This window comes from Schistocerca piceifrons, chromosome 7, assembly GCF_021461385.2.
Source record: "Schistocerca piceifrons isolate TAMUIC-IGC-003096 chromosome 7, iqSchPice1.1, whole genome shotgun sequence".
In the NCBI taxonomy this organism is placed as follows: Eukaryota; Metazoa; Arthropoda; class Insecta; order Orthoptera; family Acrididae; genus Schistocerca; species Schistocerca piceifrons.
Window position 1 is genome coordinate 407,146,090 of NC_060144.1, and position 17,833 is coordinate 407,163,922.

The 17,833-nt window shown below is 39.4% G+C and overlaps 1 protein-coding gene across 1 annotated transcript in view; it reads left to right on the forward strand.

Annotated features, from left to right (window-relative positions):
* The window catches only part of LOC124804791 (endochitinase-like), a 96,080-nt gene extending 80,455 nt beyond the window's left edge, over positions 1 to 15,625 (forward strand). The window contains exons 8-10 of the mRNA XM_047265119.1: positions 9,464 to 9,542; positions 9,650 to 9,861; positions 14,441 to 15,625. Coding sequence (XP_047121075.1) covers positions 9,464 to 9,542; positions 9,650 to 9,861; positions 14,441 to 14,611 — 462 coding nt within the window. The 3' untranslated portion in view covers positions 14,612 to 15,625. The remainder of the gene's footprint in view (positions 1 to 9,463; positions 9,543 to 9,649; positions 9,862 to 14,440) is intronic.
* Positions 15,626 to 17,833: the final 2,208 nt, after the last annotated feature.

The window sequence follows — 17,833 nt, forward strand, 5'->3', positions numbered from 1 at the left end:
AGAGACTGCTTACGCCACGCTTGTCCGCTCTATTCTGGAGTATTGCTGCGCAGTGTGGGATCCGCATCAGATGGGCTTGACAGACTACATCGAAAAAGTACAAAGAAGGGCAGCTCGTTTTGTATTATCGCGACGTAGGGGAGATAGTGCCACAAACATGATACGTAAATTGGAGTGGCTATCATTAAGACAAAGGCGTTTTACGTTGCGACGGGATCTTCTCATGAAATTTCAATCACCAGTTTTCTCCTCCTATTGCGAAAACATTCTGTTGCCACCCACTTACATAGGGAGAAATGATCATGATAAAATAAGAGAAATCGGGGCACGCACAGAAAAACTTAAGTGCTCGTTTTTCCCACGCGCCGTTCGAGAGTGGAAGAAGGGTTCAGTGCCAGGCACTGTATTGTGAATAGCAGAGTAATGACATAGATGTATATATAGAAAAACCAGTTGCAAATTAAGTTAGAGGAGATACATGTACATTGCAAAGAGTGGCAATTGACACTAAATAAGGAAACGTGTGAAGTCATCTACATGTGTACTAAAAGTAGGGTTGCCTTCCATCCAGATACATCGGGAACGTCAGTGTTATGGACCTTCTAGTCCCGAAATACCAACAAGACCCAATTTTGTGCCGATATCACAAAACACTGTTACGAGCTTGACTCAAGTACTGAAGTAACGCCATCTGTTAGCTCAACATGTAAGTGCAGCCTCAGGTCTTCTCACAGATGGCATAACATGTTGCGTATCCTGTTCGACGCTGCAAGCACCTTCTAGATCTATCGCCATCATTCGAGAAAATACCAGACTTCTCCAGTAGTATGGGCTAGAACTATTTAAGCAGCGCCATGCGGAAGATTCGGGCAGCTTCCATTTGAAAAGTGATCTGATAAGACGATTATTTCTAAACGTAATATGAACAAAGAATGCAAGTTAGTAATGTTTGAAGAGTTTACTCCGGTTGTATAGGACGTGAAGTGTATAGTGACATGTACTTCGATAACTAAAGTGTTATTGTAGACTGTTTACCGACTAATAAATTTATCTTATCATAGCTTACGAAAAGTGACACTTTTCGGATGATTATACAAAAGAGTGGTCTTTTGTGTGACACTTGTACCTGTTTCATCTCAGCAACTCACGAAGATACAGCAAGTGTCATTTTACGGCATAAGCACCGGTGCATCGAACCACAGGGCTGAAAAGATGTTCTTTTAGTTTTTCAGTGCTTTACTGAAACTGACGGAATCCAACAGAAGCTGTTTCAATTTTATCCGCTGAATAACGAAACATCGGAGACAATTGCAAAGTTTTGTCTAGACACTTTGACACTTTGAGACAACTGCAAATTCCATTAGATAAATTTGTGAAGACAATAACTATCAACTTCGAAGGGCTTCATCGACACGACACGACCAGGACTAGGAAAAAATGTAGGAGTTGGATGCCCTGCCCATATTCTCCACAACACTATATCAAGCGCTGCTGGAGTCTTTAACTGTTGACTCTGAAGTAATCTTCAAGGAAATTATTTAATTTTTTTTCAGTTTAAACGGTAAGAACAGAAAAGGTGAAAGAGTTCTGCTTATACGTTGACGTCAGTCATCAGACGCTTCTACCTCATTCAGAAGCAAGGTTGTTGTTATGGCTGGTTCAAATGGCTCTGAGCACTATGGGACTTAACATCTATGGTCATCAGTCCACTAGAACTTAGAACTACTTAAACCTAACTAACCTAAGGACATCACACAACACCCAGTCATCACGAGGCAGAGAAAATCCCTGACCCCGCCGGGAATCGAACCCGGGAACCCGGGCGTGGGAAGCGAGAACGCTACCGCACGACCACGAGCTGCGGACTGTTGTTGTTACTAATGCCCGGTGTTGAGAGAATTTTTAAGCTCTGGATTCCACTAAAACAATTTTTTGACGCCAAAGACAAGCCATCTAAAATAATTTCAGATTTTTTCAGTACTCCGATCATTGAAATTTACTTAATGTTTCTGCAGTCAAACTTGGCTGTGTTTGAAGAAAATATGAATAGCGTGGAGTAGAATAAAGTCTCGATAGTTGCAATAAGAAAACCATTAATCGACACTCAAAGATGTCTCAATTAAAAGCAAGACTGTCAATTTTACTGGCATGCAAAACAAAATAGGTTTGAACAAATTAAAGAATGAGGATCCTAACCAAGAAGTAATTAATTTGATTTCAAAATTTGAAAAAGAGACAACGGTTTTCTGAACCATATCATTTGATTACCTAGAGAAAAGGGCCATTTCTTTTAATAAATATCAAGTATTGATTGGATGACGCTGTCCGAAACCATAGATTGTATACCTGACTAAAAATGGTGTGAAGATTTCAGGCGAAAATTGGTTTCAGGAATATATGTATCGAAGAGCTTTTTAAAAACTAAGCGTGACTCGGAAGAATGGAATTCTAAACACATCGGGGAAGAAGGGCGGATTTACTTTCTTACGGAAACCGAAAATCCTGAACACAAATGGCAACTGCTAAAATTATTCGAGTATTTGTTTTCTATTTCCGCACACGACGCCACTGCTGCCAGGGACTGTGGAAACAGTCTTCCAATGCCAGTCTTAACTACATGTTGACTTGAATGGCGTTTTATAAATAGCTGAAAGGGAAGCAAACGCTTTTTAAAAAGGTGAAATCTTCCGAAAAATATGGTGTACCAACTACTTCTGCCACAATAAGTTCCATTTAATTGCGTTCTAAATAAAAGTAATTATATTAAATATTTTTTTTACTTCATTTCTACAACCCCATCTCAGGGTGTCCCGACGAGGTCCCAGCTAGGTACTGCATCAAAAATGGTTCAAATGGCTCTGAGCACTATGGGACTTAACTTCTAAGGTCATCAGTCCCCTAGAACTTAGAACTACTTAAACCTAACTAACCTAAGGACATCACACACATCCATGCCCGAGGCAGGATTCGAACCTGCGACCGTAGCGGCCCCGCTGTTCCGGACTGTAAGCGCCTTTAACCGCTTGGCCACCACGGCCGGCTAGGTACTGCATCTCTAAGTAAAAGGAATCTGCTAAATTTCGGTTGTACGATAAATCACACAAATCTAAAGGTTGTAAATTCAGCTAAATACTTAAGAGACTACAATTACAAATAACTTAAGTTGGAACTATCACACAGATAATGTTGTGGGCAAAGGAAACCAAAGACTGCGATTTATTAGCCGAACACTTAGAACGTCTACTAAAAAGCCTCCTCACACGACGCTTGTCCGCCCTCTTCTGAATTACTGCTGTGTAGTGTGGGATCCGCACCAGATGGGACTGACAGAGGACATCGAAAAAGTTCAAAGAAGCCCTGCTCGTTTCGTATTATCGCGAAATATCGTGAACTGGAGTGGAAATCATTAAAACAAGTGCGGTTTTTGTTGCTTCTCATGAAATTTCAATCACGAACTTTCTCCTCCGACTGCGAATGATTTCTGTTGAAGCCCACCTACATAGGGAGAAATTATCATCACGATAAAATAAGAGAGATCAGAGCTCGCAAAAAATCTAAGAGTTCGTTTTTCCTGCTCATTGTTCGTGAGTTGAGCGCTAGAGAAATATTTTGAAAGTAGTTCGATGAGTCATCTGCCAGGCATTTAATTGTGAATTGCAGCGTAATCTTATATATGCATCTGTAGATCCCTTTCAAGTGCTGTCTTAAACTATCGATTTCTGGCATTCATAACTTGCTCAATATTCAAATCTGGTAATAATCTTCAGAGTGCCTTTACAGTATGTTTCTGCTCATCTGAAAGTTAGGAAAACTCCCCAACACGTAAACCATTTACCACATTCATTTTCACTTATTCTCTACTTCAGTGATGAAGCAATATTCACAATCCATAATCAAGCAGATACAAGAATACCGGTACCTCGAAATCTATCTGGAACCATAACACTGTCACCTCGAAACACCGCAAAATTTATAACACGTGATAAGCATATACATAACACCCACAGTAACACCAACAGTGCACTATCGCTATAGTCGTGGCAATTTACCATCTGTCACAATGTTGACACTAAGCTCGATTTACAGTTGACGAAAATAAAAACTGAAATTGCGTTGAGGTGAAAAAATTTCTTCCGAAACTCTGTCCCCGTAAAAATTCTTTGGACAAACCACATTGGTTATGACTGTTGATAAAATATCAGTATTGGTAACATTGTGAGCGGACAGTATGATGTAACCTAGAGCCAAGTATGTTAATCTCGTTGGCTAGTGGCGTGGAAAGGATTTATCGTTGCAGGAGGTGAGAACATGGGATGAAATCATCTCCACTGAGTAGGGCAATGCAACAGGGACATTTGGAACGACTGCTTCATAGTGGGTTTGCGGGTGGGACCCAACACGCAAGGGAAGATGCAGGCATGCGTCCGCTGGGGAACTACAGTATAGAAACAATTCTCAGCATTTATTGGTTTTCTATGAAGCATTAGGGCATTAAACCGCCAAAGATGGCTGATTTTAACATATTTTTGGAAGATATACTAGGTTACTTAAACCAAAATTTTAAAAGAAAAGGTGGCAAATGAGTGTAAAATTATTGGGAGTAGAGAAATGCTGCAACAGTATCGCCCACCGCTCTGGGTAGTAACTGCAAAATTGTATTCCACAAATTTGTTGACCGTACATTCAGGACAGATAATGATGTTCGAAAGACATGATTCAAGATGTTATAAAGTCCCTAATGAACTCCTACATTTTACCTAATATACTTACGGTATCTGTAAATGGAATCTGCAAACCACTTTTGAATGATGTGTGCATTGATTATAAACCATTAAAAGTTAGAAGACATCAGGCTGCTAGCATTTTGAATCCATCCGCTAACGAAGTTAGCAATCAAACAAGTAGTAGTACTGCAGTAGCCATTTTGGAACATAACATTTCATTTTGTAATTCTTTGTTCTGTTTTTGCTAGAAAGCGTATTAAAATAGTTCCTGAAACATCATGGGCAATGCCTTATTCCTTCTTGGAAAAAGAAAGCTCTCTTCCAAATGAGGTTAGATTGTCAGTACGCAGCGCAAAATATGAGTGAACTGTTTGAGGATTGTAAGGCACATTCCCTCCACAATACATTTCTCCCCACAGCAGGTGAATGAAGCTTGATTCCTTTGCTCCTCATATCCCTCTCTACGAACACTCAAGAAAAGTTTGCAGACCATGTGTAATCCAATTTAAAATATCCAGTTTTTAAGTTCTCGAAATTTCTAAGATCTTATGGTTAGAATAAGACTGAAGTGATGAGTTGATGTTAGTCAAGAACACCTTTAAGGTGACCAAGACGCCATTATCAACAACCCACTGAGTTTGAATGGGGTCACATAATTGGTCTATTAGAAGCTGGAAGTTACTTTTGTGAAACTGCAGAAAGACTTGGCCGGATGTACCCACTGTACATGATTGCTTGCAGCAGTGGTCAGGAGAGTGTATGGTCGCAAGAACTCTGGGCACCCACGTGTCACTACCAAGAGGGAAGTCTGCAGTAGGGCTCTGGCGCACCCTGCGGCATCTGCAACAGCAATTTGGGCAGCAGTCAGCACCACATAGGAGACAACAAACTGTCCCAAATCAGTTACTCCAAGAACAACTCCAGGCCAGATGCCCTGTAGTGTGAATTCCACCAACCTCAAACCACCACTATTTGCGAGCTTATTTGAGGGCAGGGTGGATGTCTGTTGTGTTTTCTGCTAAAAGCTGGTTTTGCCTCGGTGCCAGAGATGGCATTTTCTTGGTTGAGAGCCTGCAACCAACCTGTTTGTGTGCTAGGCATGCTGGACCTACTCGTGGATTTATGATCTGGGGTGCATTTTCATATGACAGCAGGAGCACTCTCGTCGTTATCCCACACGCCCTGACTGCAAATCTGCATGTCAATCTGGTGATCTGACCTGTTGTTCTTCCATTCATGAACAGCATACCAGGGGGTGTTTTCCAACAAGATAACACTCACTCACATATTGCTGTTGTAATCTATCATGATCTACAGAGTCTCAACATGTTGACTGGACCTGTTTGATGATCAGATTTGTCTCCAATGAAGCACATGTAGGATATGATTGGGCAACAACTCCAGCAACATCCACAAATAGCATTAACCATCCCTGTACTGACCAGATGCAACAGGCATGGAACTCCATCTCACAAACTGACATCCGGCACCTTTACAACACAATGCATGCACATTTCCATGCTTGCATTCAACTTTCTGGTGGTTACACTGGTTATTAAAGTACCAGCATTTTACATTTGCAAAGGTGTATCTTGCGCTTGCATTATCCTGCAATCTTGCAATGTTAATCACTTAAATATGTTACCAAGAGAAATGTATTCCAGAAATTTCATTGCTCTACATTAATTATTTTTTGGTATTGCGACTTTTTTCTGTCAGTACACACGCACAAACAGGTTGTTAATTTTAACTGAAGACAGTGAAATACAAGTATATCGAAAACTACATATCAAATCAAACAAATTTGTTTGCCTCGGAGGGTACACCCAATGACACCACACTCAACCCACCACCCCACCCCGTGGGTTGGTGGTGTGAAGGGGGGACAACTTTGAAATCATCAATGGGAACCCTCATTTTTTATTGAAAATGTCAATCCTATGGCAACATCTACATATGTTTTGCCTGAAACATTTTCTTCATTTTGCCATAGATGGTAGTGTAATCGGAGAGACAGAAATGGGTACACAATTGTAATTTAAGACATGTTACTCAATGGCTCATGAATACCCAGTGGCATGTGGAACTCCACCTCCACATTGTGAGGGTAGGATAGGCCAGAGTTTCATAACTTCTAATTGGAAACCCAATTGGCAACATTGTATCCTATCAAACAGTTGACTAATCAACAGGCCACCTTGCGCATGTAGCAAACTAAGATGTATCACACTAGGCAGTACACTGAGACTGGAGCTTACACACCATGCAGACTTCAAACAGATAGTGGCTCTAAACATTACAATACTTGCACTGTGTTCATTGCCTGCTCACCTACCTATCAGTTGGAGAACAGATGTGAAAGTGGACCACAGAAGAAAACAATGAAATGATCCTGGTTTACAGAGAATGTAGGAGAAAGTTGAGGCTTCTGTTGCCTTGTATGCTGAGCATTTTCTAAAGAAAGCTCGCTCTCATTTGTGCTTTTACAAGATTGTGAATGCCTCTATGTCAGATGGCAGCGAACAGACCACCAATAGAAAATGAAGCAAACATGTTACAGGATAAGCTAATGAAACAGCTGTACTAGCAGCAGTGCATCGAAACCCATGGATAAGTGCCCAGCAATTGCAAAGTGATTCTGATATGTCCATAGGTAAAATTGTCATAATGCTGCATCATCATAAGTATCAGCCATACAATGTGTCACTGCATCAAGAACGTCATGGTGCAAATTTCCTTAACTGGGTAGGGCTTTGTGAACAGACACAACAACAAATGCAAACAACCCCCCAAGTTCTTTGCTGAGGTACTATTTTCTGATGAGTCTACATTCACTGACCACGGTAGCATTAACTGGCATAACATGCATTACTAGAGTGAAGACAATCCCCACTAGTTATGGAAAGCTGATCATCAATTTCCTTGGTAGGTTAACATATAGTGTGGCAGCATGGGGAACAAACTCATTGGTCCTATTTTTATCAACAGCGCACTGAATGGACACAAATATTGAACGTTTCTGGAATAGAAATTACCAGTACTACTTCAGGATGTTACACTGGACGTTCGACAATGTATGTGGTTTCAGCATGAAGGTAGCCCAATGCATTACGCAATTTAAGCATGGGAGGAGTCAGACCGTGTTTATACTGGTCAGTAGATTGGCAGAGGTGGCCCTATTAATTGGCATGCTAGGTCACTGGATTTGATGTTGCCAGATTTCTTTCTATGGAGATATTTAAACAATAAGGTGTTCCAGTAAGTGCCAACAGGCCATGAAGATATGATCAACTGCACCAGAAACGTCTGTGATGGCATTCTGCTGATCAGCTTCTGTCCTGAGTGTGGTCAATTGAAAAGCAAATCACCAAGTGTATTGAAGTTGGCAGTACTACATTTGAACATATACTCTAATTGGAAAATTAGACTAGCGTTCACATTGAGCCACAGGCACAGTGGCACGTTGAGTAGTCCCCTGTTCAATATGTCACAAGATTACAACATTGCAATTGGGGTTTCCAATTAGAAGTTACGAAATACTGGCCTGGCCTATCCTTACAGCATCGAGGCGGGGTCCAACTTGCCACTGAATATGCAAGGGCCATTGAGTAGCAAGTTGTAAATTAAGATTGTGTACCCATTTCTATTTCCCTGATTACAATGCCATCTTTGGTGAAATTAAGAAAATGCTACAGACAAAAAGTTTGCATATTTTGCCATAGAAGCATAGTGTGCAATAAATAATGGGGGTTCCCACTGAACATTTCAAAGTTTCCTCCCACCACCTACACACGGGGTGGGCTGGGGGTTGAATCTGGAATCATTGGATGTCCCCCTCTGAGACAAACAAATTTGAATTATAACCTTTTTTATCCAATGTGTATTGTTTGAGATATTTCAATGTCTTCAGTTAAAATAGACACCCTGTGTGGGGCATTGTCCCCTGTAGTTAATGTGAAAACCAATAAGACATTTAATGAACAGGAGAAAGGGCACCAAAAAGCATTGTACTCTCTTATCTCAACTCAAAATAGACTTAACATGTGTGAGAAAGCATTGTTTATGAATGTGCTGACTAAACAAATAATTCCTCTCAATATGATTCATGAATGTGTTCTGAACCTAGCAAGGGCTGATGGTGCACTGTTCCAAATTGTGAGCATCATGTAGTAAGGAAAACTGAAACTTTAAACAGATCAATTACCATTAATATCCCTTTCCTCACAACTTTCGTGACTCCTTTGCAAATTTAAATTAATAAAAGTACACTATGCCAGAAATCAGCTCAAGCAAATGCACCAAGTATTTTCAAAAATAATTTTTACTTATTTAAACCTTTAACTGCTCTGGATGTGTTAACATGTGTACCTTTGTACCTGCCCCTGTGTGCTCTGAACGTGTTTACGCATGCCACCAGTCCTTCTACCTGGTACTCTGAACGTGTCTACACACAGACATCTATGCTGTGTCTACGCGTAGACACTTTCAGAGTACTAGGTAGAAGGACTGGTAGCGCCTGTAAACACGTTCAGAGCACACAGGGACAGGTGCAAAGGCGTGCGCGTTAACACATCCAGAGCAGTTATTATATTTTAATTTCCTAAATAAAGATACTTCAGACTGACTCTTGCTTGCTTCACTTTTATACCATTATCATAAATTCATCCAAATTTTAATCTCCATCCACAATGCATAGTATGCCTTTACAAATTTTATTCACTGTCTGTTTAAAATTTCAGATATGTAATGAAATTCAGAATGTTGGGGAATGGACTGTGAAATGGGACAAATATGGCATGGTTCCATATGCTTACAAAGGTAATTTGAACATTAAATGGTAGTTCTTGTAATTAAATTGATTTTTAATTATTTGTAGAAACTTGAAGAAAACATATTTTTACACATTGCTTATTCATCTATTGCAGGAAGAACATGGGTAGGCTATGAGAATCCCCACAGCCTTCAAATAAAGATGAACTTCATAAAACATAAAGGCTATGCAGGTGCTATGATGTGGGCTATAGATAAAGATGATTTTCAAGGGCTATGTGGTGAACCAAATCCTCTTCTTAGTGTTCTCCATAACAACATGAAGGAATATGTGGTTCCAGAATCAAAGAAAACAAATGCTATGGAAGTATGTAATACATTTTCTTCTTCCTATAATTCTTACTGTATATATATATTTTTTGTTTTTTTTATACCTTTCTCTTTCCTTCTTTGCTCTACTTGGGACAATTACTGTTACAGAAAGATTCATTTCCCTCTCCTAAGTCTACTACAAAGATGCACCAAATGCAGTTAGGGTAAACTCATAATTTATTTTATAATCAGTCTAGTTTAGTGCTGCTGCTTCATTCACATTGACTATGATCTGCATAGTTTTTTTTGTTTTTATTTAATGAAATGTTTACATTGTTATGCCATTGCTCCAGTGTAAAGCAACACACTGTGCAATCATTGTGAAACCAAAAACCAATTTTCTTAGTTCTAGCTTCAAACTTGCCTTAATAATGCATATTTTCAAAAAACCTTTCATCGCCTATTTCCTCCCCTTTTAGGAGCATAATTTCAAAAAGCCCCTTCTTGAGCTTAGCAGAGGTTCATGCATCTGTGTAAAGACATAAGCGCAACACATACAACTACTACTACAATCACACCTTAGCAAAAGCCCTGGCTGAGAATCTGAGAAAATTCTGCTCGTACAGTATATAAAATTGCTAAGCAGGTCTAAGGCTTTCCATCCAGTCACTCACTGACCAATATTGTGTGGCAGGTGAAGAAAGCAAAATGACAGCCGAAGTTTTAAACTTCACGTTTGAGAAATAGTTCATTCTAAGTGTACTACCATTTGACCATCAGACTCCCATACGGATGACATAGTAATAATCATCCCTGATACAGGGAAATCACTGAAAGAGCTGAAAAAAAAAAATAAGTCGTTGGGTTTGGATGGAATCCCAGTTTGGTTTTACAAAGACTGCTCTATAGTTTTGGTGACTTATTTAGCTTGCATTTACCACAAACCTCTCACCTAGCATAAAGTCCCAAGAGATTGGAAAAAGCACAGGTGAATTCTGTATATATATATATATAATTTTCTTGAGATAAAGAAGCTTATGCCCACATATCAGCAAGGCTTTAGAAAGCATCACTCTGCCCTTTTATCACATGGTATACTCCGAACTATGGATGAAGGGCAACAGGCGGATTCCATATTGCTAGATTTCCAGAAATCATTTGACATGGTCCTCACTGTAGACTATTATCAAAGGTAAGAGTAAATGGGATAGGTTCCCAGGTATGTGAATAGCTTGAACACCTCTGAAGTGATAGAATGTAGTAAGTTGTCCTCAACAGCGAGTGTTCATCAGAGACAAGAATATCATCAGGAGTTCCTCAGGGAAGTGTGATAAGACCACTATTATTTTCTATGTACATAAATGATCTGATGGACAGAATGGGCAGCAATCTGTAGTTGCTTGCTGATGATGCTGTTGTGTATGACTTAGACAACATTTCTAGTTGGTGTAACGAATGGCAGCTAGCTCTAAGTGTAGAAAAGATGACATGGTTGTATAGGAAGGCGAATGGTCAACTTCAGTTTTTGGGAGAATTTTTGCAAAGTGTGGTCCGTCTTTAAAGGAGACCGCATATATGGTGCTAATGTGCCTATTCGTGAGTGCCACTCAAGTGTCTGGGAACTGTACCAAGTTGGATATAAGGAAGACATCAAAATGATTCTGAGCCAAGCTGCTAGATTTGTTTCCAGTAGGATCAAACAACATACAAGAATTACGGACATGCTTCGGGAACTCAAATGAGAATCCCTGAAGGGAAGGTGACATTCTCTTCAAGAAACACTACAGAGAAAATTTAGAGATTAGCATTTGAAGCTGACTGCAAAACGATTCTATTACCACCAACATACATTTTGCATAAGGGCCATGAAGATAAGATATGAGAAATTAGGGCTCATATGAAAGCGTATAGATAGCCATTTTTCCCTCACTCTGTGAGTGGAACAAGAAAGGAAATGACTAATGTGATACAGGGTACCCTCTGCCATTCGCTGTACAGTGGCTAGCAGAGTATGTCTGTAAATATAGATGTAGATGCACAAACAATGTCTACAATAAAAGATAACACTTTCTCTAAATTTCTAGTTTCTGTCCTTAGCAGTTTGGGCTGGGCAATGAGGAGCTAGTGAATCAGTTAGGTCCTGTAGCCCCCCTCCCCCCTTTTTCTGAGTTTCAAAAAACACTGAAACAAGTATTCCTATCAAGAACTCAAGACACCTATCTTCATAGATGTAAGCTTTAAAAATGCTTCAGTGGTTATTTAATAATGATTTATTTAAAGAAAATCAGCCACTATTTCACCCCCTTAGGGGCTGAATTAGAAAAATGCTGAAACAGGTATTTTTTTTAAATTTCTTTTTGAGAAACCAAATCCCAGATTTCATAGTTCTAGCTTCAAAACTGGGTTAATAGTGATGTATTTTCAAAAAACTTTCATCCCTTTTCACCCCCTTAGGGGTATAAAATTGAAAAATCCAATCCTAAATGATGCCTACAGTATAAGGTCAACTACCTCTCCAAATTTAAAGTTTCAAACCTTAAAAATTTGGACTGGGCTATGATGAGTTAAGTCAGTCAGTCACATCATTTCCTTTTACTTATAGAGACTTTTTAAAAAACTGCATTCCATTTTTTTAAGAAGATGGAATACATTGACACTACAGACAGTCATAAAAACTCAATAGCACATTTCCAAACATACTGAACACATGACATTGCAAACAATGAGATTTTTTTAAATGTACCCTCAATGGAAGGAGGAGCAGATGAAAGAAAGGAGAAAAAAATTCAGCTGGTAAAAATCTACAGCTCAGCTATGCAGTAGTTCCTCCAATGCACAAACCTGAATTGCAGTGTTCTTAACATGCATTTGGATACTGCACTGCGCTTTAATGTATCAATTTTTTCTCCAGATAGAGAACACGCCAGTGTGTGGTGCATGTGGTATATCTGTGTTTTTGATAAGGGTAGGAGCTGTAGCAATGAATTGAAATTTGTGCCTTGGCCGAAGCCTTGAAGCCACGTCTCCTACTAACCAGGCAGATGTGCTAACCACTGCACCACCACAGCGTTGCGGCTGCCACAACTGCATGAACTACTTTAGTCCAGTGTTCTCCCTAACACAAACTTCAGTTCATATCTTCAGGGAGGGCACTGGGCAGTGGTTAGCCCATCTGCCTAGCAAGCAGGAGACCTGGGTTCAAGTCCCAGCTGCGTCACAAATTTTAATTTATTGGTTCAGCTTCTATCCTTATCAAAGATAAAGTTGAGACTTATACGTCTCCAAGAAAATGTAATTATGTCAGATCAAGTGTATTTATGCCACTTATTCACATAATACATGGTAGGGTAGGCCAAGTTTCCTTGTGGAGTGTTAAACATGTGGAAGTATCTTGATGTAGTAACTTAGTATGTCACGAATGATACAAAACTGGAAAAGTAATAGTTGTAGTCCTCTAAGAACCCCTAAATAAAAGAATAATGCCTATCGCTCTACCGAGCAAGATATTGCAGTGGTTAGCACACTGGGCTTGAATTCGGGAGGATGACTCTTCAAACCAGCATTCAGCAATCCTGATTTAGGTTTTCCATGATTTTCCATGATTTCCCTAAATTACTTAAGGCCAATGCTGGGACAGTTCCTTTGAAATGGCACAGTCAATTTCCTTCACCATCCTTTCCTAATCTGAGCTTGTGCTCCATCTCCAATGACCTGATTGTTGACAGACGTTAAACACTAATCTCCTCCTCCTTCTGTCACTGTAAAAAGTGTCATGAATAACAGATCAGCTAAAATATCATGAATCAAGCAACCTTTAAACATGAACACAATTTATAATTGGAAGAGATGGCTACAAGAATTAGGCAGTGCAGGTTCAATGCATTGCAAAATTAAAGTAAAAGTAACTATCTCATTCTTAAGTGTCCAAGTATATCATAATATGAGCCAACAAGTTGCAAAGACAAAAGTATCAGTGGAAAACAAGAAGTTTGCTTTGATCTGCACACACTGATTGGAGCTGCTCATGGGAGTAGCCAGATGTGCAGGAGATGTGCTTGCTTGTGTAAATGTCTGTGCATTTTCTTTGCTGAAGAAGGATTGGGCCAAAAACTATAACACGTAAAAGTCTTTTCATTGTGCCTGGCTGCAACTCAATGTGTCATCTATACAGTGAGTAGCAGTCTGTCCTTTTCCTGATATTATTGTAAATACTTTACTGTTTTCTCATTGTCTTATAAGCATGCTGTTGCATATTTCATATCATTAAGAGTTTCACACTAAGTAAATAAACAATACACTAGGCATCAAAAGGAGGTATGCATCTACAATTCAAGGAAGTTTCAGTCATCAAAAAAGGTCACCTCATCAATCACAATATGCCATCAGCCACACTCAAGGGCCTTCATTATCCCACAGATAAAGCTTTTAATGATATTTAATTCATATTCATTGTTTACCAGGAAGGTAGAAATGAAAAAAACACCATAAAAAATTGGTCATAACGTATTGTTCAGTTTTCCTCTTTGCTCTCTGAGTAACATATTCTTTCATTTACTATAACGTTCTCTCATGCACATGGTAAACAGTCTATACATTGTTACAAAATTTTACTAAAATTGTGTTAAATCTTTCAGTCTGACATGGTGCTGGATCTCAACTGCAAAAGGATACGACAGCAGCCAAAACTTTCACAGAAAGGTTCACCTGAGGTTTCTGAAAGCACTGCGAATGAAACTCAGGAAGCACTCAGTTTTAATGCCACAACGGAACGTAATGAAGAAGTAAACTTGTCCACTACAGCATAAAATAGCACGTGTAGTTTCAAAAAACATGTGCCAACAAAAAATATTTACTTAGAAACAGTTTAGCAATGATATCTCTCAATGAAACTAGACAATGATAGCTGATAAAAAAGTTCTGTTGCCAGTTCTGAAAAATGTGAATCAAATTAAACTTCTAATTTCACTGTATTTCAGTGCTTTAAAATGTCAATAAATGAACATTGTTTCAGTATAATGTATATATTATAAGGACAATAGCCATAGTTTTGAGTATGCATGTGCATGTTACGTAAGCCAAAACCAAACATTTAAATCAGATTATAAATTATGAGTAATTCAGTCCATTTCACTCACATTTTATAAAATGGAACAATTCTGAAACAATGAAATCATATTGAGGTACTTGGTGGAATCACACTCTTAGATTTATATTTTTTCCCTATTATCCTTCATATGAGTGTCAAGTTGACACCTTCATTACATATATAATTGATCCTTCTCCTCCATGTTACCACAATCACAACAGCCCAATAAAAATTTGATTAATGAGAAAAACGAGTCAAATGCTGGTGTAATCACTGCACATGTTTGAAGTAGAATCAATAACTCTGATGTGACACAAACACTAATTACAAAGGTATCATCTCATATCAGCTAGTTAATACTAGGGTAGTGTTGTGTACATGTTGCAAGGCACTTCTTACTGAAACATATGGAACTGTATAGCACAGGTCTTAACAAAGTACTCTATTGAGGGATGAAATGAAGTTCTTCTTAACCCCATGGAAGACTGGATACATAGTCAGAACAGTTCTACTGTCTGTCAACTCTAAGTTTCAACAACGAAAATTCACGATTTTTCAGTGCAGGTCAGGAGGTGTTGAGATCACAGTGTAATCACTGTTATCACATTAAGAGCAACTCTAAGTATAACTGATCTGGGAAAAAAGAAGAGAATGTATTTTAATGATAATGCCTTATTCTTCTCAAAGTGTATTAACAATGTATAAAAAGTATATAATAAAATAGTATCTCGTACAACATTGTTACTTTCATCAAAAATCTCTTATTGTAACTAAAACTGGTCTCTGACATACAGCAGACAAGGAATGAGTAGATCCAAATTTAATACAGGCAACAGTACATCTGCAAGGAAAGAACAGTACTTCCATTCCTTCCTAGAAGCAAATCTTAAACAGGCAAGCAGCACAAAGGGATCACAGCGGTCTTGATGCATACACCCCTCTCGCACCCCACCTTTCAACTCCCATGACCTCCAGTTGTGGTTTTGCTTCCAAAGAGGGATTGTTCACAGGCTCCTCAATTACCAGCAACCCACACAATTCACCCTAACAGTTCACAGCGTGAGCCTTCAGTCACTGCAGAGGCATGTGACATCACAAGCCCACCGCAGTCTGGAAGATTTGGTGCCCTGTGAGACCAGCTGATAGTGCAACCTACTAAGTCAGAAATGCATTGCATGCACAGATTACTGTCATTGGGGGAGTGCACCAACATATAACACTCATAAATCCTTCAGCACCTCCACTTAGTTAACAAGCCTAAGATCATTCCCAAAATGCTTTTACTGATGAATTGTCTCCCGTGTCTGCATGCTGAGCTCCCATGGAATTAGTCCCACATGACTATACAAATGTTGATGAGGCACTGTAATAAATAAATTGTGATCAAGGCTGTTTTGAATAGTAAATATTTGTAACACATGATCACTGTTCGTACCCATAATGTATTCGGATGTATTGTGCTGAAGGGTTACGATATGAGCCAAGTTGGGTGCAGTAGGCCTGCACAGTGCCTTGCAAGAATGTGAAGGCGGAAGGACACAGAAAAGCCAGGAGTAGCTTAGAAATACGACGCAGTATCCACAGGTGGATGCCGCTTGGGGATGGAGAAGGTGGACTGGTCTGACCAGAGGCTGCTGAAGGGTAAAAAAGTAATTCGATTGAAAAAACTTTAAATTGGAGCAGAGGGACAGAGTAAAATTTGCAGAAAAGTGTAATCAAATGTGCAAAAATCAACAGGGAAAGTATAAAGTAAAATGTGTCTGTTTCAAGCGAAAAGATGGTGGCTGATGTCACAAGCGGTTTATTGGGGGAGAGGGCACACAGCACGCCATAGTTGAGGGCTAGCTGCTCAACTGGGGAACAGTACGGATGGCTGGCAGTTGTGCTCCCACAAGATTAGAAACTAAGCTTTGCTCTTTGGCTACATCTGAATAACACCATGGCAAAGTAACGTTCACCTAGGTTATGAAGTTATTTCGACTGTGAATGAATGTTTATCTTAATATGTCACAATTACTGAGGCATAGATGCAAAAAGGTAACTGAGAAAAGCTTATTGTGAACAACAACATGACAGTCATCGAATATGGTAAGTTAGCTGCTGTGCTCGCTCCTGCTGTTGCAATTCTGTTTTTGCTTTCTGCCAATGATCCTTATGACCAATTGGTTATGATCACGCTTATTTTTATGTGCGGTATCAAGTGTAAGTAAAAATTGAATTCCCTGGCATGAGTAATACAAGATCCTGGCCTTGTGCATTAAAAGACTCATGTAGCAGCTGAGTGAATTATATTAATATGATCACAATTGCGATTAACCTGTTAGCGACAAAAATCAAATACAATTGGCATCTGACAGTGGTATTTAACCCACTTAGAGGGGCATATCTGTCTGACCACTCTCTGGCTGGATTCTGGCACGTAAACTACGATTTTGCAATTATTTTTTGTAATAAGTTGTATCATAGGAGTTTGTGTCCAATGTGTCTCTAGAATATAACTGCTTTTATCAGAGATGCGTTGCATTATTTAGTAGCATTGAACTTCCTCTCCAAACCTTAGTTCTACGTATTTGCTAAGTCCAGAATCCACAGGGTGCCGAATAACATACGAGTAGCTAAACTGCAGGTAAGGGCATGTAAGATTACAGGTAGAGAAAGTGTGGAGGCTGACTCCGCTGCCACTGCGCAGGTAAGTCACAAAGAGGACCTACCACGCACACCTGTAAATCTACTGCTTACCGTGCCAGACAGTCCAAGGGGTCCAGTACGTTATAAGTTAGGGTTTGTCATTCTGCAGAGGGGATGTTACAAAGTGGTACATTGGCCTAGGGAATGTTACAAGGTTGCAAGGGAAGGTACAAGAGAATTCGATTGCACAAGCATACAAAAAGAGTCAGAACTTTAGGCTACTGTGCCAAACTTTCAAATAAAGGACTTGGTA